General features: G+C 51.1%; 1 protein-coding gene across 2 annotated transcripts in view; it reads right to left on the bottom strand.

Annotated features, from left to right (window-relative positions):
* Positions 1 to 710: 710 nt before the first annotated feature.
* LOC119709547 (dynein heavy chain 9, axonemal-like) overlaps positions 711 to 24,949 on the bottom strand; it is a 96,128-nt gene continuing 71,889 nt past the window's right edge. For both annotated transcript variants that reach the window (XM_038157457.1, XM_038157459.1), the window contains 7 exons: positions 20,451 to 20,678; positions 17,318 to 17,509; positions 16,868 to 17,059; positions 15,958 to 16,128; positions 13,322 to 13,504; positions 6,229 to 6,618; positions 711 to 1,557 (listed from right to left, as the gene is read on the bottom strand). In XM_038157457.1, coding sequence (XP_038013385.1) covers positions 1,330 to 1,557; positions 6,229 to 6,618; positions 13,322 to 13,504; positions 15,958 to 16,128; positions 16,868 to 17,059; positions 17,318 to 17,509; positions 20,451 to 20,678 — 1,584 coding nt within the window. In that variant the 3' untranslated portion in view covers positions 711 to 1,329. The remainder of the gene's footprint in view (positions 1,558 to 6,228; positions 6,619 to 13,321; positions 13,505 to 15,957; positions 16,129 to 16,867; positions 17,060 to 17,317; positions 17,510 to 20,450; positions 20,679 to 24,949) is intronic.

Genomic DNA, 24,949 nt, shown 5'->3' with positions numbered 1-24,949 from the left:
TGGAGGTGATTTTAGAGATGGTTAATGAGAACTTTTGCCTTTGAAGAGCTCATCTTTCAAACAGTACCCCGTAAGTTGACATGGCTCATGAACACAGCTGTGGGAAAAAGTTGTAGGAAAAAAAGCTGTTTGTTTAACAGGCAAAGCATTCACCAGCACAAAAAAATTGAACAATATTAAACATATGGGTTAAGTGAATAAAGATTGGGCTATTCTGCATGAAGAAACAAGTGTCTTGTCCATCTCTATTGTGACAAGGGACAGCAAATGTCACTCAGAGCTTGTGTGAGCCTCCAAGCACAGAGTGCTGTCCCAGGAAAAGCCCATTTCCCCAGGAAAAGTCCATTTCCCAGGAAAATCCCATTTCCCCAGGAAAAACCCATTTTCCCAGGAAAAGCCCATTTCCCCGGGAAAATCCCATTTCCCAGGAAAAGCCCATTTCCCCAGGAAAAGCCCATTTCCCAGGGACCAGCCCAGCTGGTGCCATTCCCAGCTCCGTGTGCTCAGTGATGCTCCGTGTGACTGTCACTGCCACCGTGGCCACCCAGCCTCCCCTCTGTGCCCTCTGCACCAGGGACACCCCACTCCTCACTGCTCTGCCATTCCAGCTGGGATTAAACCCCAGTGACCCACACAGGTGGGTTCCTCCCACCTGGCCCCCATGCTCTCCTCACCTCAGTAAACCTTCAGCTTCCAGAGACTATTCCAGGAACAATTACATTTATTAGTATCTCTCACCATGACACATTGCTCTTAAATCACCCCTGTGCTGTGCTTTCACTATTGATTCCATTGAGCACACTGGGTATTAACACTATTTTCAATGTTTCTGAGATTGACAGGAGGGTTAGCAACACACAGCTGATAACCACAACATCTGCTCACCTCCCAGCTTCCAATATTACACACACCACAAAGAAACATGCGCGGAGGGAAAGGAAGAGATTCTGGAGAATTTCACAAGTCACTGGACTGTTTAAGTGTTTTGGAGAAGGCCACTGATTTTACTGATGGATGATTTTAAAACTGCTTTGGATCACGAACAGAAATAAAAAGCAGATTTAAGGTTAGCACTCTCTGGGTGTGGTATATCTGGGATCTTGCAGTGCAGCAGTGTAGGAATTACAGGATATTGATGTACAGCAGCCACAAACCTGGGCCGTGTCACTCTGTCACCTCCTCGCAGGCCCTGCTTGGGTCACATCCCCAGGACACAGAGATAACTTGGGAGTCCATCAGAGAGATGGAACTTGGGTTAAGCTCAGCATTGACTTGTTTAAATGGTGTGACATTGTGAGGGCTTTGCAGACCAGGGGCTGTGCTGGTGCCTCAGGTCTGCAGCAGCAAGGCCACACCAGCCAGCACCCACTTGGACGGGTTTTCCTTGGTTTTGAGGTTGAAAGTCCACACGTAGGTTGGGCCTCTCTGGCGGGTTTTGTACACAGGACACGGGTACAGGCCCCGGGTGTCCTGCTTGTCATCAGGAATGGCCTTGAGGAACACGACAGGCATGGCTGGGGTGAGCTCCTTGAGCCTGGCCTCTGTGATTGCCCCGGCCTGCAGAGAGAAGGAGACACAGGTCACATCTCCACGGTGTCCAGCAGCTGATGCACCTGAGCCCCCGTGATCTTCATCCAAGCTGCTCCTGCTGGGAAGGTGCAAACAGCTTCTCCAGGGTCGAGGGGCTGGATGAGCCTCTCTGAGGAAGGAGGTCTGGATCCAAGAGCTCCCTGTCTCACCATGACCCTCCTCAGCGTAGATCATCTCAAGGCTCCACTGCCTGCACTCCCACCAGGTACTCAAACCCTCACATCCGAGCTGGATTTGTGTGGGAACAGCATCCCTGGCCCTGTCCAGCCATATTATCAACAAAGTTTCACTTCTCGTGTCCTGGTTTCTACTGAGGTGCAGCTTGAGGCCATTTCTTCTCATCCTATTGCCAAGGAACAGGGACAGGACAAGAGGAAAAGGCCTCAGGCTGTGCCAGGGCAGGCTCAGGCTGGACATCAGCAGGAATTTCTTAGCTGAAAGGGTGATTAAACACTGTCCAGGGAGGTTTGGAGTACCCATCCCTGGAGGTGTCCCAGGAACACCTGGAGGTGGCACTCGGTGCTCAGGGCTGGGGACAAGGTGGGGATCGGGCACAGCTGGGACTCAATGATCTCAGAGATCTTTTCCAAGCTCAGTGATCCTGGGATTATTCTCACGCATCTTTCTCAGAGATCATCATCTCTCAGACCAGAATCACCACGTGGGAGGTGCTGCTTGTGGTGGGAACAAGGGTGGACACCTGAACCGCTGGGATGGAGAACAGCCCCAAAAGCCACCACGGGCTTGTTCCCACTCTCATAATGCAACCAAGAGAATTCAAAATGACTTTTCTGAGGGAATATCACCAATAAATATCAGGTCCCATTATTCTCCTCCAAGCAATGCCCTGCCCAGCAGGCTGCCCAATGCAGGAGAGGGAGAGAACCGTGCCAGGGCAAAAAATCCACTTTGTTTCTCTAATTTGGGTCTCTCTGACATTTTCTCTCTCTTCCTGACAATAAAATACCCTGCACATCAATCCATTTCCAGGGATAACTGCTTAATGGAGGCTAGAGAGACCAAATGAAAATAAACAGGGAAATGGAAACGAAACTTCTCAGCACTAAAGAAACTGCCTCTCACTGCAGCTGAGCTTCACATATCATCATTATTCCAAATGCTCTCGGATCAGAGTTGTGGGGTGAGATTCAGCCTCTCCAGTAGTTTATTTAGTTCTGTAATGAGCAAAGAAAAATCATCCCTCTTGCCACACACCTCGGTTTAATTGTACTAATGCCATCTGTTATGCTCAGCTATGAAAAATCCAACTCTCACTTAGGATTTTATATTTCCAACATGCTGAACAAACATTAAATAATTCGTATAATACCTTGCAAAGCAGCTATTTATGAAACATTATTATGCACTCTTCTTAAATTCTCACCTTTCATTTCTGAGACAGGGTTTTAATCAGGTCTTTCTCTCTTTTTTTACTGCTGAGAATACTTCAAATGAAATTTCCAAGAGATATTCTACCTGTTTCTGGGTTAACAAGAGCTGAAATCTTCCTGAGGTACCTCTATGTAAGATATAATTTTGTTATGTCTGGGCTGATTCTCATTTGCATTTTTTATCGCTCTCATCATCAGAAATTAATTCTGCTCTGAAATCAGTTCCTCCTGACTAGCAGCACAGCCCTCGTGGTGCAGAACCACCATTCTGTGCCTGGAGAGCTCGGATCCTAAAGGATCCCTCGCTTCTGCTTGTCCTGGATTCCCAGCAGGAAACTGAGAGTGGCCGTGTGGCAGCGCCACATGTCACCGGGGCTGAGGGCACCAAGAGCTGGCACAAGCCAGGGGTGGTGACAGCTGGGCCCAAACCCAGCCCCTGTGACCCACAGCCCTGAACCCCTGCATGGGGAGAGTCTGTCCTGGACTGCAAGGCAATGTGTATTGTATTTTCCATCTGTCAGGGGTGTGGCACTTCTGTTCATTGGGCACTTTTCTTTATCTCTTCCACAACCAATCCTCCCTCCAGGAAATCTCTGCTGTTAATGGGCCATTAATTATTAATTATCTTCTGTTCATGGCCACTGAGTGTCCCTGCATGGCTGATAAAATTCCATCGTCCCATGGGGAGATGCTCTGCCCAGGGGAGGAGCCAAGCATTCCTACCTGGATACAACCTGAGCTTTGGGACACCAGAGCAGCCAGAGGAGCAGCTGCCTCTTCCACTGGATCTTCAGAGGAAAACCCCACCCGTGTCCAGGATCCCTGCTCCACCAGAACCACAGCTGGCACTGCAGGAGGGCTGCAGACACAGGGTCCCAGCACAGGCTCCTCACACCACAGCCCCTTTGGGGTCAGCTGGCCCAGGGACCCCAGCACGGCCTGGCTGCCGTGGGGATGGAGTCACCTGTGAGATGGAGTCACCTGTGGGTGGGGAAGGGGACAAGGAGCCAGCAGGGAAGGGGACACAGAGCTAGAAGGGAAGGGGACAAGGAGCCAGCAGGGAAGGGGACACAGAGCCAGCAGGGGAGGGGACATGGAGCCAGCAGGGAGCACTCCAAGGTGGTCCCCGAGTGATGGGGTCAGTGGCTTCAGCTGCACAAGGGGAATGAAAAAACTCTTCCCTCTGAGGGTGGTGAGGCCCTGCCCTGTGGCTGCCCCATGCCTGGAGGTGTCCAAGGCCAGGTTGGAGCAGCCTGGGACAGTGGAAGGTGTCCCTGCCCATGGTGGGGGTGGAATGAGCTGCTTTTTAAGGTCCCTTCCAGCCCAAGCCAGTCTGGGATCCTGTGGCTCCGTGGCAGGGGCTGTGCACAGCTGCCAAAGCTCTGTGGAGCACACGTGGTGTGAAACCCACCCCTGCCCTTGTCCCACCACGCTCGAACCCCCTTGGGGAGGGGCAGGACACACTCTTGGCATCAAACTCTATTGCCCAGCAGCTTGAGATGAAAGGTCTCCAAGTGTCCCCAGTCACAGCATCCTTCTGACTGTCACTGAGTCCCAGTGACTTTAACAGGGCTGCAGCAAGAGATCATTTGCACCCAAAATAATCTGCTTAGTTTCATTTCATCTAATAGCTGCCTGCTGTTTTGTAATGAATGTTTTATAAATTTAAGACACCCAAGGGCAAACATAAATGTTTAAATAAATAGAAAAATGTGAGTAGCAGAACATAGAAGGACTCTTTCCCTTTTTGGAGGCACAACCTAAATGTGAAATATTCTTTTAAAAGTGGAGGTGATCCCCAGAGAAATTCTTCTAAACGTGGCCTGCCATTTTTATCAGAGGATTAATTTGGAAGGAGTACACAACCCAAAAGAGCTGTGCACCTGTTTTAAAAGTCCTGCATCCATTAATGCACACTGGAACTCACTGGATTATAGGTAAAATGAATAGTTCCACTAGGCAGAAATGATATTTCAGTGAGAGCAGCAACCCATAAAAATATCCTTTTCCTTTCTGAAATAAATTGAAGCATGATACCCAGAGATTATGAATGGCTCCATGAACATAATTGCTCAGTATCTTTCAATCACAAGGAAAATGTAATCAGGAAAACACATTTACTGGTGTTGGGATGGTCTCTGAAGACAAATCCCATTGCTGGATGCAATCACCCAGACCAGTTATTGCAGGGAGGCAGAGGGGGGAAGCCAAGTATTTCCCAAAGATTTCTGGCTTTGCACCACCAAAACCTCTCACTCTCCATTTCCAGCTGGTAAAACCCAGCCAGAACTCATTTTCTGGTCACAGTGGCAAAGAAAACATAACAGCAGGCACTGGAATATTCTTAAATGGAGTATTTGATATGCAGGACTGGAATTTTTAAAAGCTCTCTCTGTTCTGGTGTGTCCAGCTGATTTCTGTCAGGTTTTTAGGGCAGCAGAAATCCAGTGCTCCCTGTGGCGGGGACTGTGATCTCCCAAGGGTTGTGTGTGGAGAAGGGAAGAGCCAGGGAACTGTGGGGGCAGAGCTGGGAGCTGGACAGGGCTGGCCCCTACTCTGCTGCTGTGAGCAGAGCCCAGACCCCGAGAGCAAAGATCTGACCTGGCCCACTGGGATCCTTGCTGCCATCTTCCAGCAGAGCCCTTGCCAATGTTCCCGACTGCCTGTGGCTTCCCAGATCCAATTCAGGCCATTTCCAGAGCAAAAAACCAGTCTGGAGCTTGGAACTGCCCAAGGAGATGTGATGAGATGGCATCCCTCAGGGAGGGCACAGCTTTCCCTAATTTCCTATTCTTCATGGAAAACCATTGCAGCGAGGGAGATGATTTATGACAAATAAGTGGAGAGTGATGGATCAGAATTTCACGGCCACAGCTGTGGCCTCTCCCTCAGCCCCAGAGCCTTGCAGGGCTCACCTGAGCATCCCAGCGTGCTCCCTCCATGAACAGACCGTGCACCTGTGGATTCTCCCTCAGCCCCAGAGCCTTGCAGGGCTCACCTGAGCATCCCAGCGTGCTCCCTCCATGAACAGACCGTGCACCTGTGGATTCTCCCTCAGCCCCAGAGCCTTGCAGGGCTCACCTGAGCATCCCAGCGTGCTCCCTCCATGAACAGACCGTGCACCTGTGGATTCTCCCTCAGCCCCAGAGCCTTGCAGGGCTCACCTGAGCGTCCCAGCGTGCTCCCTCCATGAACAGACCGTGCACCTGTGGATTCTCCCTCAGCCCCAGAGCCTTGCAGGGCTCACCTGAGCATCCCAGCGTGCTCCCTCCATGAACAGACCGTGCACATAGGCCCCCTCACGAGGAGCACTGGCAAAATCCTCTCTGCTCTTCTTTGTCACATCACACTGCAGCGTCATCTTGTCCAGGGGCCACCTGTTCTTGCGGGCTGTGGTCTGCATGATGGCTGTCAGGATGGACTGGGGGTTGAAGAACCCTCCGAGCCACAGCGTGGAGGGCAAGGAGAAGTCCCTGGTCCAGGCTTCCAGCTCGCTGATGCGGGCCAGCAGGTCAGCAAACCACGAGCCCAGGCTGGCCGTGGAAGGGTAAGATCTCTTCACCCAGGACTCAGGCACCGTGCCCAAGAAGAGGGAGTTCTGCAAGGTCTCCATGTCGCTGGTCATGGTCAGTTCCCCCTGGTGAGAAAGGGCACAGTCAGCACTGACACTGCCCGGCAGAGCCTGCTTGGAAGCACAGCTGGGCATGAGGAAGAGCACAGCACCCCACACAGACACTGCTGGCCACCTGCTCTGGGTGACTTCATGAGTTTGTGGTTTTCCTGCACACTTTCTATTGCGTATTCCTGCATCCTACTGTGAAAATACCCCTGGAGGAAAAGCTGTGTGACAGTGGCAGCAGCAGGGGTGTCCCTCGGTCGTCCCAGTGTGATTTCTGTTTTCTCTCATGGACTGGCAGATTTTCAGGGGTAAAGCTGTTCTCACTCACTGCCAGGGCAGGATACTGGAGTTTCTGATGATCTACTCTAAAGCTGTCCAAATATTTGTTATGTTGAGTCCTATCCCCCTCCTCTCCTCCACTTCCCCTCACTCCTCCCCACATTTCCTGCTTGGCAGTGCAAGATTTTCTCTTTGACTTCACGTGTTGTCTGCAAATGTAATCACAGCTCCTTCCACAGCAGGGAAGGAGCACAACAAAGTAAGATATGATTCAGCCAAGTGAGATAAAGAGAGGGGTTTGACTTTTCCTTTGTGCAGCAATTAATTAGTTTCAAAGCTTTTAGAAACCTGTATCAGTTGTGCCAGAAGATCTGAATTCAGGACATTCCACTGAAATACAATGTGAGGGTGGCTGAACACTGGCTGTGGAGTCTCCATCCTGGGAAATGTTCAAAACCCACCAGGACATGGTCCAGAACAACCTGCTCTGCCTGTCCCTGCTCAGGATGGGGCTGGAGCAGACAATGTCCTGACCCACACCTCTGTGACTCTGGCCCCCTCAAGCCAAGCAGGATTCAAAGAAAAAACCTGCAAATGCCAGCTCATTTCTTATGGGATGATATGGAATCCACACCCTGGATTGGGTACGGAATGTTCCACTTCCCTGGTATGGAATGGCCTCCACAGTTCAAACCTCTGCAGCTCTGTGCTCAGCTGCAGGGGTACAACACCCCCAGAACTTTGGAGACCCACACATGATGTCCATCACTGCTCCCCATTACAAACACTTCTTTTTGTTCCCTTATCATTTTGCCAAAATTTATCTCATTTACAATTTCTCTTTGCCTCGGGCTAAGTGCTTTTGGAAAGATTAACTGAAATCAGTGGAGCCATTGCTGAGAACAAGGGGGAGGGAATTGGGTCAGTCTATTCACATTAAAAGATTCCAACTGTTCCTTCACAGGACTTCAGTGCCTCCAGCCGTGAGGTCAGCAGAGGTGCCCTTTGCTGGGGCCACAAAAAATCTATGAAGCTTTAGCAAAAGTTGAAATATTCTCAAAGCAGGCCCCACAGTTGTTTAGCAATGCTTGGCAGAGCCCAGCAGCTCAAGATCTCTGCAGTTTGTTCCCGTGCTGACCTTACCCTGAGGGACACACTGACAGCTGAGAAAGACCTTTAATAGCACCAAATCCAGCCACAGAACTGCGACTTGGACAAGGGGAGGCAATTAGATTTCACGTGGGGAAGAATGTGCTGTTTAATATTGGTAGGGGAACGAGGGGATGCAGAATGTGCAAATAACCCACAAACAAAATTAACCACAGCAATCAGTAACACAGGGTGCAAACCTCTCCCCAGACCATGCCACACATCATGGCAGGGAAGGAGATGGGTCTGCAGAAAAGGCTCCTCAGAGGGCAGCAGCAGCCCCTGAGCTGGGATTCAGAGACACCCTGGGGAGCAGATTTCTGGTGGACAGAGAAAATCCTGAGTACAAAGGGTTTAAAATGGGTTTCGAAGCTACAACAGCAAATGAGGTGAAATGAAAAGCTGGAAGAAGCAGCACTTGCAATTAACACTAAAATATGAGGAACAACCTCCCGAAATCTCCATCGTGATCTCCATCCTCAGGAGAAACTGGGCACAAAGAGGAACCATCAATGGGATGGGCTGAATCCATGGCAAGATCATGCAGGGAGAACAAGAAGCCCTGCACTGGCCACAGCAGGACACTGGAAAAGGAGGATTTTGTGCTCCTGGAAGTGCTTTGACGTGGGTAAGAACATGGCAGAATGTGTTCAAGCAGCCAAATTGATGTAAAGACAGCCCCCCTCGATCATATATCATGTCTAGTTTTACTTTCAGGAAACAAATGAATTAGCAAATGTAATTCTCAGCAAGGCTTGAGAAAAGCAATTTTTAAAGCCTGCACACTCAAGCATGCTTTGAGTCTCCTGTGAGGGTTCAAAGCATCTACAGCAGCAATCTCATAGAGTTGTCCAAACACAATTATGCATAAATTTGCATTTCAGATGCTGAATACTAAAGTGCATCAGAAATTATTCAAGTTACTTTTTAAATTTTTTTTTCTCCCAAATGCTGGGAGTAATTTTCATTTAAAGACACCCTTGAAGGAAATCCTAATCAGCCTGCAGCCATTCCCTCAAGATGAGCACACTACAGACATAAACTGTTTCCTCAGTTCAGGTTATTTTCACTTGATACCCAGCTTGCCGACCAAAATTTGGTCTTTGTTATTTTACAATATATATTATCCTCATTTTGGAGGCTCATCCTTCACCCAAATTGCAAACCAGAGGATCTGCTTGCAAAAAATGAGGCTGGTACAACATTAACATGCAAGTGCTTCAGCCCAGCCTCTGGTTCCACCCAAGCCAGCCAGAACAAAGGGCTTTGAAATGCAACATGCCAGTTATTTCTGATGGCTACCAGTCTATTGCAATTTCTCTTCCTCCTAATGGGATGTCTCCTATTTTTGGACCAAACAATCACTTTCCGCTAGGACGACACCATGAATTATTCAAAAATTCAAATTAGGCGTGACATTTCCAAATCGTCTTCTTTTGGCAGATCCTTCAGTCAGTTAAAAACAATAAGCTTTGTTTTCTCTGGGCTTTATTTATTCTCTGCCGAGCTCTGTGGGGCCTGCCTTGTAAACTCTCCTCCTCTGAGTGCTGTCAGTGCAGGCCCCCAGCCCCAGAGACGAACGAGCCTTGACAGCCCTTTCATTGCCAGGAAGGGCAATTAAAGCAGGATTTCTTCAGTGCAAGGCCCAGAGTCAAGTGAGGGCAGCACCAGGAAGAGCCATCAGCCCCCTCTGGCTGCTCCGTGGTCCCCCAGGTGTGGGAGGTGACTTGAGGGACGCTGAGCAAAAATCCCCAAAATTCTCCTTTTCACCCTGTGACAGCTGCTATCATGCTGCTTAAACTTTTGTGACTTGCAATTCTTCACACAAAGCTGGTAATTTGCTCCATGGGTCAAAGTCACAGGTGCCTTTGGCTGCATGCCAGGGGCTCGGATCATCCAGGACAGTCAGTGGGACGTCCTGGGTTCTGACACACAAGGTCTAATTCCACTCCTAAGGGACCCACATGTGACCTTTGGCTGCAGACACAAGAACTGGGCTCAAGCTGTGCCAGGGAGACCTGGTTTGGGTATCAGGAGAGCTTTCCTCAGGCAGTGAAGCACTGGAACAGGCTGTGGTGCAGTCAGGGTATTCCCAGCTGGAAGGGGCCCTCAAGGATCATCGAGTCCAACTCTTAGACCAGGGACTGAAGCCCCAGCCTTTGTGGGGTCAGCACCAACTGAACCAAAGTGCCCTGGAAGTGCCCAAAAACCCATCTGGACATGGCACCTGAGGCCATGGTTTAGGGGTGAGCGCGGTGCTGCTGCTGGGGTGATGGCTGGACTTGGGGATCTCAAAGGGCTTCTCCTGCCTTAAGGACACCATGGTTCTTGGAATTGCCACTGATGACCTCTCAGGCCCTTCAGACATGTCTCTGCAGCAAACACCAGATTTGCCAAATGCTGCTCCTCTGCTCTGCTCTGCTCTCCTCCAGCCCCAGCCCCAGGGTGTCTCTGAATCCCAGCTCAGGGGCTGCTGCTGCCCTCTGAGAAGCCTTTTCTGCAGACCCATCTCCTTCCCTGCCATGATGTGTGGCAGAGTTTGGGGAGAGGTTTGCACCCTGTGTTACTGATTGCTGTGTTTAATTTTGTTTGTGGGTTATTTGCACACTCTGCATCCCCTCGTTCCCCTACCAATATTAAACAGCACATTCTTCCCCACATGAAATCTAATTGCCACCCCTTGTCCAAGTCACAATTATATCTTGTTTGGGGCTCTGGGATTGAAACATTAAATCACTTCTGTTTACCTGTCTCAGGAAATGGAATTTTCAATTCCACTGCCTTATGCTAGAAAATAAGAGAAATCTGTTTATGATAATTGACTACATAAATATCAGCTCCTCTCAAAATGGGCTGTACACTCTGACCCACCACCTGTGTCCAGGATCTCTCTGCTTTCACAAGCACCAGCAGCACATGCAGCACACACACATCTGCAGCTGCTGGCTCCAGGCTGCAGCTGGGACTGGGAGCAGCTCGGTGCCCAAACCCCGGGCCAAGCCTGCCCCTCCTCGTGCAGGGTGGGCAGCTGAAGGTTTCTTTTCCAAGCTGCCCCTGGGAGAGGTTTGAGATGTAATTCCATCTCGGGGCACCCTCAGCTCTCCTGTGAACAGGCTGGGTCCCAGCCCAGACCCTTCAGGCACACTGTGCACACCAGCTGTGGGAGCTGAGCGTCCCCCTGAGAAGGGATCACAGCCTGCCACTCTGGAAATGATGGAGCAGGGACTGATGGCCAGGAGATCCCCCAGGACCCAGCTGAGGCATGAGGGGAGGCAGGGCAGTGCTGAGGCTTTGTTCTGCCAGCTCCAGGCTGCACTGCTGTGCCGCATTTGTGCCTTCCCAAGAGGTGGACAGCAGCTGGCTGTGACACTGGGGGTGACAGGGTGGAGCGGGAGTGCTGTCAGAGAGCACCAGGACTGCCAGGCAGCTCCTCACTCCCTGGCAGTGCAGCCTGATCCGGGCTGGCTCGTTCCTAAGGGGAGGCAGAGCCTTTTCTACTTTGTCCCACTGAGTGCCTGGTGGGGGATGCAGGAGGTGACTTCTCCAGTGGATGCAGCATCAATCACAGCCCTCCCCCACACCCTGCAGAACCCAGAAACCTGCATCCCAATGGGTGTGGCAAAGGCAGCAAACAGGGGGACACAGACACCCCTGTCCTGGGGTAGAGACAGGGATGAGCAGATCCATGGGATCCCTGCCTGGGGCAGAGCTGATCCCTGCCTGGGACAGAGCTGATCCATGGGATCCCTGCCTGGGGCAGAGCTGATCCCTGCCTGGGACAGAGCTGATCCATGGGATCCCTGCCTGGGGCAGAGCTGATCCATGGGATCCCTGCCTGGGGCAGAGCTGATCCCTGCCTGGGACAGAGCTGATCCATGGGATCCCTGCCTGGGGCAGAGCTGATCCATGGGATCCCTGCCTGGGGCAGAGGCTGGTTCCACACCAGGGTGGGGATCAGTGCCGTGGAGCCCCATGGATGGGGACTCCTGAGCAGGTGGCTCACACCAAGCAAGAGAATTGCATCTCTTCCAAAACTCCTGTGATTTCAGCCTTTTTCTCTTACAGTTCCGGACATTTTGTGTCTTCACACAAAGCCAATCTTTGATTTCAGCTCAGCCTGCGCCTCTGAGATATTTTGTTCCAAGCTCCCCCCACTCATGGACATTTTATGCAAAGGTGTGATTTTTGGCTCACCTTTAACTAGGCCATGTCTCAGTTTCTGAGTGACCTGCTCTTGCTGTGGCACAATCTGGGGTGGCCAGGAGTGCTCATCCCTTGTTCCCAAAAGCCAAGCACTGCTGTGTGTGCCTGTGGACACCGTGCCACTGCAATTCCACCTGTGAGCCCTGTGGAGCAACAAATTCTTCCCTGTGACCCCTTTTATTCCCTGAGCAGCACCCTTCAGGATTTTCCAGCTCTCCTACTGACACCTTAAGATTTCAGCTTTTCTGTTTTTCAAATCCTCTAGTGCATTAGTGCATAGCTGTGAACTCCATATAAAGTGTGGTTAACTGCCTTCACATTTTGGTCAGACAGAACAATCCCTCTGGGCCTGAGATTTGAGGACACACCAGAGGCCCTGGAAAGTATAAACAAAAGTGAATTGTGGGGAGCAAACTGGGGAATGTGACTTCACTACCTGAAGCTGTAATTGGACAATTAACCCCTGATATGTAAATAGGCCAAACTGATATCTGTATAAAAAACTCGTGACCATGGTGATGCCTTCAGTTTGAGCTTTCACATTTCCCAGGCTCTGCACTGCACTGGTAAATAACTCTGAGCCCCACAGAAAGTGCCAGCAGCTCTCCTCCCAGCTCAGCCCCACAGAACAATCCTTTTCCAGCCCCACAGCCAAGGACACCGCTGCAGCTTCAGCCCCAAAAAGTGCCACCAACAGGGCATGGAGGAGAGCAAGCTGGGAGGGTGGCACTGCATCCCCTGGAGCTGCAATGGGACACTGAACCCCAGCGTGGCCATGGACCAAAACTCATAAAAGGCTGAAAACTCCTGACCCTGAGTCCATCCTGGGTCCACCCTGGGTGCAGCCCTGGCTGGGCTCCTGCACTGCCCAAGGTGGATCCTTTGAAGGTTTTTTATAATAAATCCCCACTTTATTCCTTTAACCCTGTCCAGCCTCTGCTCCAGGAGCCTCTTTAGGCATCAATCACCCATCCTGGGTGCAGCCTCTGCGAGGCTTTGCACTGTCCAAGGTGTTCCTATTGAAGGCCTTTAACAAACCCCCGTTTCTCCCCTTTTCTGTGTCCTGGGGAGCCCCCCAGGCCAGCAGCACCTTCAGGCCCAGCTCCAGCTCGGCCAGCGAGCGCCGCATTTCGGCCGTCAGGGCGTTCATGCGCTCGCACTCCTGCAGGGCAACCACAGCATAGGGAGTCCTCTCCTCCACCCTGGCCATCAGCTCTGCCATGTTGAACTCATCCGTGAGCTTCTCCAGCATCTCCTCCAGGAGGGCTTGCACCTGTGCCAAAGGGAGGAGAGAGAAATGCTGGTGAGTGATCCCCCAGCTCACAGCCTGAGCCTGGGGAACTCCCTCTGCCCTGTCTCCAAAACCATCCCTGCCAGCCCTGGGCACCTTTCAAAGAGCTTGCCCCGTCCTATTAAAATCCAAAGGCTGGCAGAATTTAATGTCAGACGAGCAGCTTGCAAAATGATGGTTTTAAAATGTCCCCATGACATGTGGCAGCCTCTTCTCTTCTCGGCTCTCTTATTTCTCCCGAGGTCACACTCACAAGGAGATGGATGGGGCTGGAGCCTCAGCTGAGCCTCAGGACAACACTGCTTATGAGCTGGTTTTCTCTGGTGTGTTGATGGGGAGAGGTGATTACATAAAATTGAATTTTAAGCTGAATTTGGCATTCCGGACTAATGGAGCCACGGCAGAAAAGCATAACGAAACAAAATTATTTTCTGGTCACCCCCACAGCTTCTTCAGAACTCTAAGTACTGAACAGGGAAAGCTCCATCCAATGCAAGAGGATCATTGTAGTGTGTAAAAAATTAAATAAACCCCTTTCTGACAATGAGGCACGAAGCCCCTGCTGTCCATGGGCTCAGCTGCATTTCCCAGGTTTAATGTGGAAGCTCTCACTCAAAGCTTTGCTTTACTTCTGAGCTGGAACCTGAGCAAGACTTCTGCTTGCTGGGGCCCTTTGGGCACACATAGCACAGTTAAAATTCCATGATCCCAAGTGCCAAACCTGGCCTGCAGGGCCAGTGCCAGCTAGGGCAGGGTAACTCTACAGCCAGGGCCACCAATATTCCTATTTTCTCTTTACTCCGATTCCCTCCTGTTGCTGCTCTTCCCAACCCTCGGCTCCCGTCAGCAGCGATGATGTGTGGGCTGTTACTGCGGCCACACAGGTGGCTAAAGCTGGAAAAGCTCCTCAGCTGCACCTCGGGGGCACCACAGAAATATCTGCTCATTTGAAATTGCCCTGCAAGTCCCTCTGGCTCGGATTCCTTCACAGCAATTACAGCTCATTTGCTGTAGTGTGACCTCAGAAGCCTGTGGGAGGAACTGGACTTGTCAGAGCCTCAGGAAAATGACAGGCTCACATTTTCCCTGGAAGCTCCCTAAAATCACCTCAGCCAAACCAGGGGCTGGATATCCTTCAGTGGAGGAGCTGAGACGAGGCTTTGCTCACTCCCATCCAAGGACCAAGTGGAAGGGACAGCTTGGATAATGACAGAGATCATTTCAGGAAGAAAATGAGCCGTGGGAGCGTGTCTCCAGGCACAACGCAGGCCAATGAGGTCACACTCTGCTTGCTCTCAGGCAGATTTTATTCCCAGACAGAGCCTGGAGGACTTCTGTGCTCCTGTGAGAGTCTTCTTGACTGTCACCAGGAGTTTGCAGGGTGGCCATGACCTGTGGCACCACTGCTGGGGCACTCCCTGATCATTTTGCTTCTCTGGGCTGAGGAGTTTATTTGTGTTTCAATAACAAAAGGGGTGGGAGGGGAGAAGAGGAACTCATACTTGCTATCTCTGAACATCTTGTTTGGCTCTGTTACCCCTGGATTATTCCCATCACCTCAAATTCGAGTATGAACTGAAAATTGACCATGCTGGGCACTCCTAGGAGCCCCTTAGGGGAAGGCAGTCAGTTCCCCAGCTTCACACCAAGCCAAAGGAAACTCGTGGGAAACCACAGCGTTATGTGAGCTGCAATTAGCCTTTCATTAAATTGCAAATCTTCAAGGACAGAGCTGGCACCTTAAGACTGCAGGAGTAAAAACCTGAGCATGTGTTGGCTGATTCCAGATCTTGTCAGGGATGTTTGGGCCGTGTTTTAATGAGCTGTGAGTTTCCACAGGGAGGGCTGAGATCAGCCCAGGACACAGGTGTAGCAAAGGAGTTCAGCTGGAAATAAGGAATTACAAGGCCCTGGGGAGCTGGGGGGACACGGTGGCAGCAGCAGGAGGAGGGCTGAGCTCTGGGTGGCATGCTGTGGGTGGCAGGCAGTGTGCCAGGGGCCCATTGCTATGCCAGTCACAGGGGGTGCACAGGGACTGCTGCTCAGGGAAGGTTTATTTGCAGCACCTTCAGAGGAAGATAACGAAGGCTCTGCAGTGCACGGGGTAATTAAGAGGCACTGTCCTGTTACTGCCAACACTCAATTACATCCCACCAGAGTGATGTTCTGCATAAAACCAGGCTTTAGGTAGGCAGAGGCAGAGCACAGGACCATGGACAAGCCTGAGGGATGAGACAGGCATGAAACCCCAGCAGCTGCCCCTGAGCACTCTCCCCATCTCCTCCTGGGTGCCCAGTGCCCCTGAGCCCTCTCACCATCCCCTCCTGGGTTCTCAGTGCCCCTGAGCACTCTCCCCATCTCCTCCTGGGTTCCCAGTGCCCCTGAGCACTCTCCCCATCTCCTCCTGGGTGCCCAGCACCCCCGAGCCCTCTCACCATCTCCTCCTGGGTGCCAGCAGCTCCCTGGCCCGCGCTGCTGTCGCGGGGCTGCAGCTCCAGCATGGTGCGCAGGAGCCGCTCCGAGCGCTGCGTCAGGAACCCGATCTCGGCGTTGGGGTGGAGGCCGTACAGGTAGGGGGACTCTGGAGGCAGGGCATCGTCTATGTACTGCACAGAGACATTCAGGAGCACGTTAGGAACAGCACAGGGCACTTTGCCTGCAGAGCTTCAGTGCTGGAACCAGCCCGGGCTGACCCAGCTCTGCCTGTGGCTGAAACACCAGGGAGGTGATGGAGGAAGGAGAGTGCAAATGTTTACAGAGCTGCTTCTGCTCCTGCTGGGAAAATTCTGTAATTGCTGGAGTTCAGCTTGGCTCCGTGTCTCAGGCTGGACCTTCTCTAGCAATTATCTGCTGTGCATTTCAGCATCAGCATCCTGAAATCTCTTGTGGGAATTGAGCTTCCAGTAGTTAAGTTTTATGAACAAAACCAGCCTGATGTGCCTCTGCATTTGTGTACAAAGAGCAGATGAGATCAGTAAGTAGATCAACAAGACCCTTCAGTGATTCTCATCAAAACTGATGATAAAAGGAGCTTGAAAGGGCCATTTTAGCAAACAGTATGTGGATGTAATTTTCCAGGAGCCCCACTTAAGTCTCGAGCACCAATACAGTTGCTCTATTCATGCATGAACAGAATGAGCCCATGATGAAGTAGCAAATTACCATTAGACTTGGCTCTTCCAGGGGAAGGCTGAAACATCCACAGGAACACAACATAATGGGAAATAAGAGGAACGGTGCAGGAGCACTGCAGCCCTGCTCCTGCCTCCTAAGGCAGATTATGGGGCAGTTAGGGAAGACATTCCATTTACATGCATAAATAATGCCAGCAAACAAAGAGCTTACCTGGTGATAGCCGTTATAATCCATGTTCCCTGGGAGAGGAAATCCAGGAGCAAGGCAGAGCTCTCCCTCCAGCATTTCTGGCTTAATAAACTCTTCCAGGTAGGTTTTGCAGAGCCGCCTGTCCCAGTCATCCGTGATGTGACCTCCGTACATGATCTCACCCACGAGGTAGCGCAGGTCATCGTAGGGGACCTGGGTGTGGGGCAGGGTGGGCTGAACCAGGCACTGCCCTGCACCCCCAGGGCTCTCCCCTCAGCAAACAAACATCAGGCAGGAGTTAAATCCTCCCCCAGGAAAGCTGGGGCACAGCACAGTGCGAGTGGCAGCGAGGTCTCCCATCTCCTCCCAAAAGCGCCCTGAACTGTGAAGTTCTAAAGCCAAAGACGCCAAGGAAATGGCATTTCAGGACAGCTCCAAAGCCCCCAGACAGCCCCCCCGTGGCGCCCCCACCTTGGAGCTGGCCTGCAGGTAGTTGTAGAGCACGTTGACAGAGATGGTGAGGTCCCCGGTGCTGAAGGGGTACGGGCGGTTCCAGCCCTGCGGGCCGAACTTGCGCCGTTCCGCCACCACCGCGTGGAAATAGCACAGGGCAAAGAGGATGCTCCTGAACTCCTTCTCCTGGCTGCACATCTCCAGGGTGTCCTGCAACACAGGGCAGCTGCCCTCAGCCTCAGTGACTCCCAGGGACCCAAACACGCTGGGCTTTGGACAGGGTGAATCACAGAATCAGAGGCCAAGGCTCAGAAACACCCCCACACCATCAAGTTCAGCCTTCAACCAAAACCACCACGCACAACTAATTGTGAACCATATTTTTTTTAACAATTACAGGGATGTGTCTCCACCACTCCCCTGGGCAGCCTGTTCCAGAGCTTTACCAAACTCAGAAATTTTTCCTAACATCCAGCCTGAACCTCCCCTGGTGCCGCTGGTTACCTGGGACAAGAGGCTGGCCAAATTGTCCTGCAGTTCATTTTTGCATCACACACACACATGTATTTCAGAGTCAGTGGCTTTGCATTGCAGATTTATTGGCAAACTCTAGCAAATATTTTCTGACTTAATATTTGCTGTTCCCAGCTCCGAGTGGCTTTGCACAGGAACACACACAGGGAAGGAAGGACACGTGCACCCACTCAACACCCCATCACCTGCATGTGCTCAACATCCCTCACCAGGAAGATGGGGAGGGAGCCACAGAATCACAGAATTCTCTGCTGGAAGGGACCCTAAAGTCCATGTTCTTCCAGCCCCTCTGCCATGGGCAGGGACACTTTCCACTATCTCAGGTTGTTCCAAGCCCCATCCAATGTTTATCTTTAAAAAATGGCACATTAGACCTTTAATCCTCTGAGAGCACCACAGAGCTCAGGGTCTGTGCAGGAAAGGGGGAATCCATTACTCGGGAGGGTGCAAGACATTGACCAAGTGCACGTGACAGTCAAGAACATCCCAAAACCTGTTTTCCCCTGGATTAGGCAGCACTCTAAGCTCCCTTTATCAGCATTGTGATGAAGAACTGCTTCAAATACGTGCAGAACACCTTTCTCATTTCAGGAAACATCCCCAGAACAACCCAGTTCATTCTCATTCGGCCTCTCTTCAGTTGTCAATTCTTCTTCAGCCAAAGCAGAACAATTTCCCCTGCACAGAATAAAGGGCTTTCTTTGTAGCCTTCAGCTGAAAGCTAAATTTGAACATCTCTTCTGTATAAAGCAGGGAAATGAGGTGTAAAAGGGACCCCACCCACTCGCTTCAGGATTTGTGATAAGAGATGTTTCATAATCATCCAGCAATTTAGAAAATGCTAATTACTATTGATTGAAATGAGCAGAGGCAAGAGGAAAATGTTACTTGGGGTGAAGGTTCTCCCCTCCCTCGTTCTCAGGACATTTTGTGGAGCTCAGGATGATGAATGGCAGTAGATAAGTGTGGAATAATCTTCCCTGACCACTGGCATTAATCCTTGCATGGTGCCTCCCCCCACACCTGTCCAGCAATTTTCCCTCCTGCTCCTGGGATTCTCTCCACACCAACATCCGAGTGCAAAACCAGCTGTGAGCTGCCCCATGACCCCGGGTCCACAATTGTTTGGGGCTGCTCTTGCCTCATCCCAAATAACAAGAAACTTTATGGAGAGAATCTCAGAAGGGTTTGGGTTGGAAAGGACCTTAAACCCCACCCAGTGCCCACCCCTGCCATGGCAGGGATGCCTTCCACTATCCCAGGCTGCTCCAAGCCTCATCCAACCTGGCCTTGGGCACTGCCAGGGATCCAGGGGCAGCCCCAGCTGCTCTGGGCACCCTGTGCCAGGGCCTGCCCACCCTCACAGCCAACAATTCCTTCCCAATATCCAATGTAGATCTACCCTTCTTCAATTGGAAGCCATTCCCTGTGTCCTGTCCCTCCAGGATCTTGTCCCAAGTCCCTCTCCATCCCTCTTGGAGCCCCTTTAGGCACTGGAAGGTCTCCCCGGACTCTTCTCTCCTCCAGGCTGAACAAGCCCAGCTCTGTCTATGTCTCTCCTCAGCAGAGGTGCCCCAGCCCTCTGACCACCTCAGCGGCCTCCTCTGGACTTGCTGCAGCTGTGTTTGGGGCCCCAGAGTGGGACTCAGCGCTGCAGGTGGGGCTTCACAAAAGCCAAGCAGAGATTTCTCACAAGAGAAAAGAGCCCTGCAAGATCTGCAGGGTGTGTTCCTGCTGGATGGACGGGCTGCAATAATGCCAGCACGCTTTCTTGGGAAAGCTAGTGCTTGGAAAGAGATCTGTGCCTGGCTTGTGGGAAGAGCAGAGGGGTGCTGGACCCAGAGGCTCCGTGCTGCAAGAGGGCTGGGGGGGCAATGTCCATCACACTCTGTGGAAGAGGTTTTACAGCGGCCTCTGTGAGCCACAGAGAAGTTTGAGAAGAGGATCCACGTTTACCCCAAAAAGGATTTCCTACCAAGGTCACTGACACAGAAACCAAAAAGGAAAAGAGGATAAAGAAGAGAAACCTGCAACTGCCTGTTCCAACGAGCACTTTGTTTGTCTTTCCTGACCAATGAGTAAAGTGCAAATGTATGAGTTTTGTAAGAGTGTATAAAAAGCATGCATGCTATGTGGCAGCAGCTCCCTGGCCACAGAGAGCAGCAGGAACAATTTTTCCAGGCATTTTCCTGGGGAAGGCTGTGAGAAGATCAGAGAAAAGAATGAGAAACAATTCTCATCTCCACTTGCTGCACCTGGTGTTGCGCACATGTGGAATGTGTTCCGGAGATTCGTTTACCACAGGGTGATTTCTTAATTGGACACTGGATGGTGTTTGGATGGATTGACCAATTAGGTCAAAGCTGAATCAGACTGTCTGTAAGGGGATGAGTTTCTTAATTAGTATAGAATAGTATAAGATGATAAAGAGATTGATCAGCTTTCTGCAATCATGGAGTCAATGCTAATTATTACCCAGCTGGGGGCTTGTGGCAACACATGCCAGAATAAAACCAGTTTGGAAATGGTGTGTGTTGCTTTGGATTGTCTCCATCCCAACTCCAACAGTGCTGCACAGGGGCTGCAGCAGCTCCAGCACACCCAACCACGCTCCCACCTGGCTGAAGTTGTCCAGGGCCTTGTGCAGGTTGGCGTGCATCCCGGTGGGCGCCTCGCTGGTGATTTTGATGGAGTTTTCCAGGATGCCCTGGGGAATGATGTGGCTCTCGGGGCACGGCGCGGGCTCGGCGCTCAGGAACACGCGGAAGTCCCGGTGGCTGCCCTCGCTGAGCTGCTCCAGCCTCTTCTCCAGGGAGCTCAGCCACTTGGCCACCAGGTGGATGTTCTGGCAGGGACAAAGGGACAAGGCTTGCTCAGTCCCCCCATCACACCCCCATGTGCTGAGCAGGCACCAAATCCATCCCACTGATGGATGCCCTCTGGAATTTGGGACTTGGCCCAGGGGTGCTGGTGTGCAGCTCCCAGCCCCAAAGAGCCAGGTGCAGCAAGAACATTTGAAAATTCAAAACAATCAGTATAAATCAGCAGCAGAGCAGCAAGTCACAGCTGGGCTGGTTGGGCTCCGGTGCTGGAATTCTCCTCATTTCAGCAATTCCAGCTGAGCTTGTTCCTGGGGAGAAAAATTGTTATTCCTGGGGAACAGAGTTGTTATTCCTGGGGAGTAAAGTTGTTATTCCTAGGGAGCAGAGTTGTTACTTCTGGGGTGTAAAGTTGTTATTCCTGGGGAGCAGAGTTGTTATTCCTCCCCTCAGCCCCACTGAGCTGAGATAAAAACATTTGTTCATTTTGATCAGAATTACAGTAAGGACCCTCCATAGCAGTTCCTGGGCAAACGAGTCAAGCAGGTGATTTCACAAAGTCCTTTAACACAAAAGGATTTATTTATTCATGCAACTAATTGGACACATCCCTCCGAAGATTAAGCAGAATCGTGGGGAGATGGTGAAATGGATGAAGTTAAGCCTCAGTTTTTTTTCCCTGGAGTTCTATACAGCATTCTAGTTTCCAGGCAAGAAAACATCTTTTTTTGTTATATTAGGAATGGGATTTGTGGGCTAAACTACCCTTGTGTTAAAGGCAGGTGTGCAATCCAAACTGGCTGTGTTCACAGGCATTTGGGATGGTGATTTATCCCACCCCAAGAAAGGACAAGGAACTTGCTAAACCTAAATTAAAAGCAGCCGTCAGAAAGACAAACTGCTTGGAGGTGGCAAAGAAATTACATAAAGGAACCATATTAGAGGCTGGGAATAAATATATATCACCTATAAATGGGGCCAGAAAGAGCTCTCATGGTTAAATACCAGAGTAATGGAGATTATTAGGAGTAAAATTACATTCCTCAGAAAGCAGAAGTTTTGTCCAAATGAAAAAAAAAAAAAAAAAAAAAAAGCACAAAACCCAGCCATGGTAAAGTCAAAAAGTACTACAAAAAGCAATTTTTTGAAAACCATAAAAACAAATAATAAAGCCTTTTCCAGAAACCAGGAACCTACTAGAGAGTCTGTAAAACTGTAACATGACCAAGGTCTGCAGTCAGCACCCATGGGAGGCCAGGCCAGCCCAAAGCAGCCTAAATTTGCAGGAATATTCCCTGCAGAGCCTGGGGAGGCTCTGACTGTTCCAGCCTGGTGGAATCACTGAAACCCTGAGGCTGGAGATGCCCCTGGAGATCATCCATCCCACCCTCCTGCTCCCAGCAGGGCCACCCAGAGCAGGTTTTGAACTGGGTCCAGGTGGGGTTTTGGATATTTGCAAGGCTGAAGTCTCCACAACCTGTCTGGGAAGTGTGTGCCAGTGTTCAACCACACTCACAGTAAAAAAAAAAAAATATCAAAAAATAGTATAAAGGTAGTGAAATGAAATGAAGTGAAATGAAATGAATATTTAAGGGAAATTTGTATCTCAATTTTAACCCTTTCCTTCTTGCTCTTTCACTCAGCACCACTATGAAGATTTCGATTCCCTCTTCTACCAGGAGGGATTTAAAGACACCAATAAACCAAATTTATCCAAATCCCAGCTGTTTCTGAGCTGAACCCCAGCTTCTGGAGGTTAAATAACCCCATCCTCTCCTCATATAGCAGGTGCTTCAATCTCTTAATTGTTGCAAGGACTCTTAGAGTGAAGCAGCAGATGAAGAGCTGTTCAGAAGAGTCAATGAGGTAATAAATAAGGAGAGGTCTCTGGGAGCAGATGGGCTCGCCCCAAAAGGACCCCACATGTGCAGGGTGTGCAGCACAGCTCAGGAGGCAGCAGCCAGCCTGGCAGGGGCCCCAGCAGGACACAAATCATTCCCCAGCAGCACCAGCTAGGAAAGAACAGCAATCTCAAAGCTCCAACCCATCCTAGAGAGCTCAAATCTGTGAGGATCTCAGTCTGGGCTGGGCTGGGGTGGACATTCTGTTGTCCCCAGGAGCTGCCCCAGGCTGGGTTTGAGCAGTGCTGGTCACTGGAGGGGTCAGTCCTTGCTGGGCAGGGTGGGCACGGCCAAGGAGCAGCCTGGGGCACAAGGAGCTGTCCCAGCTGCCCCCAGGGATGTCCCAGCCCCTGGAATCCTGCTCAGCAGGGGCTGGAGAAGGCAGGAATGTTGGTAGGGAGGGTGATTGCCTTCCCCAGTCACCACGGGGTGTGACAGAGCCCCTGCCTGCCTGGGGAAATGGGGAATGAATTCCTTACTTGGCTTCCTCACCTGGGCAGCTTTGGCTTTCCCTGTTGCATTGTCTGGGTCTCAATCTCCCTTTTACCCCCACATTCTGCCCCCTCCCACCCCTGGGCAGCGAGGGAGCAGCAGGTGGGGCTCAGTTTCCACCTGGGGTTAAACACAGCAGCTCATCCCCATTTCATTCATTTTGGGGGCTGGAGAGGGGATCTCCCCAGGCATCCCCCACACCAGCAGCAGGCCCTGCTGGAGCAGGAATTGTCTCTGTGGGGTCCCTGTATCCCCAGGCGTGGATTTTGATCAATACCAGCTCTTTATCTTCCCCAAACCAGCATTGCTGCAGGTAAAAGGGAAGGTTTCACAGGCTACCAACCAGTTAAAACACAGCCAACAGGGGTAAGGAGGCAACTGATGGAGTTTTAACTCCTCACCACATCAAAAAGCATCTGAAAGACCAAATGATTGGTGAGCTGACAAAATAACTCATAAGACAAAGCCATTTCAAGTCTTGCAAATAAAGCCTGGTAGTGAAGAGCTGCAGGAGGATGCCATCATTCTAAGTGACTGGCAATGACACTGCAGCAGGAATTCAGTGGTGATAGATGCAAAGTAATGCACTCAGGAAAACAAGCCCAGCTACAGATACACACACTGATGGCTTCAAAATTAACTATTATCTCTCAGGGAAGAGAGCTCAGAGTCCTCGCAGTTATTTCCTGCAAATAACAGTTCAGTGCTTCGCAATGCAAGAGCAAAGGGACAGGGAGTAAAGCTGCAAAGGGGATTTTGCCACTCCATAAATCCATGGTGGGCCTTCGGCTTGTAAACAGCACCCAGCTCCCACTCCTCTTCAGTCCTGAAGGATTTAACTCCCACCGAAGGAGACACTCCATCAGTAGGGACTCACCCATTTGGAGAGGGCAGAGCCCGGGGTGGAGGGAGGGAGTGGAGGGAGGGCAGAGCAGGCTGCAGGAAAGTGGAAGTGCATTTTCACATGACACAGAACTAAACTGCCAATTTACTGCTTCAGGGTGTTTGGGGAGTTGGGAGAATCACAGAGTGCAGCTGAGCTGGAAGTCACAGAGAGAAACCGAATTGTTAATGCTGGAAAAAAGCTTTTAAAAAAAGCTTTAAAATCAGCAAATCCACCGCCCCAGCAGCACCACCATGCTCAGCAGGAACCCCGGTGCCCAGGTGCCACACCCACATGGCTTTTGAGCACTTCCAGGGATGGTGATCCCATTACTGCCCTGTTCCAAGATCCCTGCCCAGTTCCTGAGGCTGTGGGTGTGCTGGTCAGGCAGGAGCTGGGCTGGGCTGGCAGTGCCAGGGGCTGGTGCCACAGAGGGACACCCCAGGGACTCCCTCATGGGAGCACAGAAACCTCTGCTGGCTTTCCAGGCGCCTCCTGGGAGGATTTGGGTGAGCTAGGGATGGACAGATCCCAGCTGGGGCTGGAGAAGAGGATGAGCACTGTGGAAAGGAAAAGCTGAGGTGCTTCAGGCTGGGACAGAGTGGTGGCTGCTGTCACTTCTGCCAGGATCTGAACCTGCTGGAGGGATGGGTCAGCACTCAGGGAGGGACCAGGGGGTGTGAGCCAGGAGAATTGTTGTTTGGGGAAGCCACAGACATGTTGCTGCCTCCAGTTGTGCTGCCCCAAACCTGATTGATGTGGCTGGGAACAATATTTTTATTTAGAACTGCAGAAATTCAGTCTCCTCACCTGAAGTGATTTAGGGTTGTGCTCACACTGCGTGGATGAGATGGAGTTTGGGGTGTGGGGGGAGATGAGAGGAGATGCCTGGGCAAAGGGATTGTTCTGGGGTTGTTTCCTCACAAACAAGGACTGCGTGAGGAGCAGTAGACAAAATGCAATTACACCTGAGTGCTGCTGCACCACTGCAGGCCTGATGCACTCAGGGTTTCAGGATTTT

The sequence above is a fragment of the Motacilla alba genome, chromosome 18, assembly GCF_015832195.1.
Source record: "Motacilla alba alba isolate MOTALB_02 chromosome 18, Motacilla_alba_V1.0_pri, whole genome shotgun sequence".
NCBI classification, from domain to species: domain Eukaryota; kingdom Metazoa; phylum Chordata; class Aves; order Passeriformes; family Motacillidae; genus Motacilla; species Motacilla alba.
The sequence above is the reverse complement of the archived record's forward strand: the minus strand, read 5'-3'. Positions and strand labels throughout refer to the sequence as shown.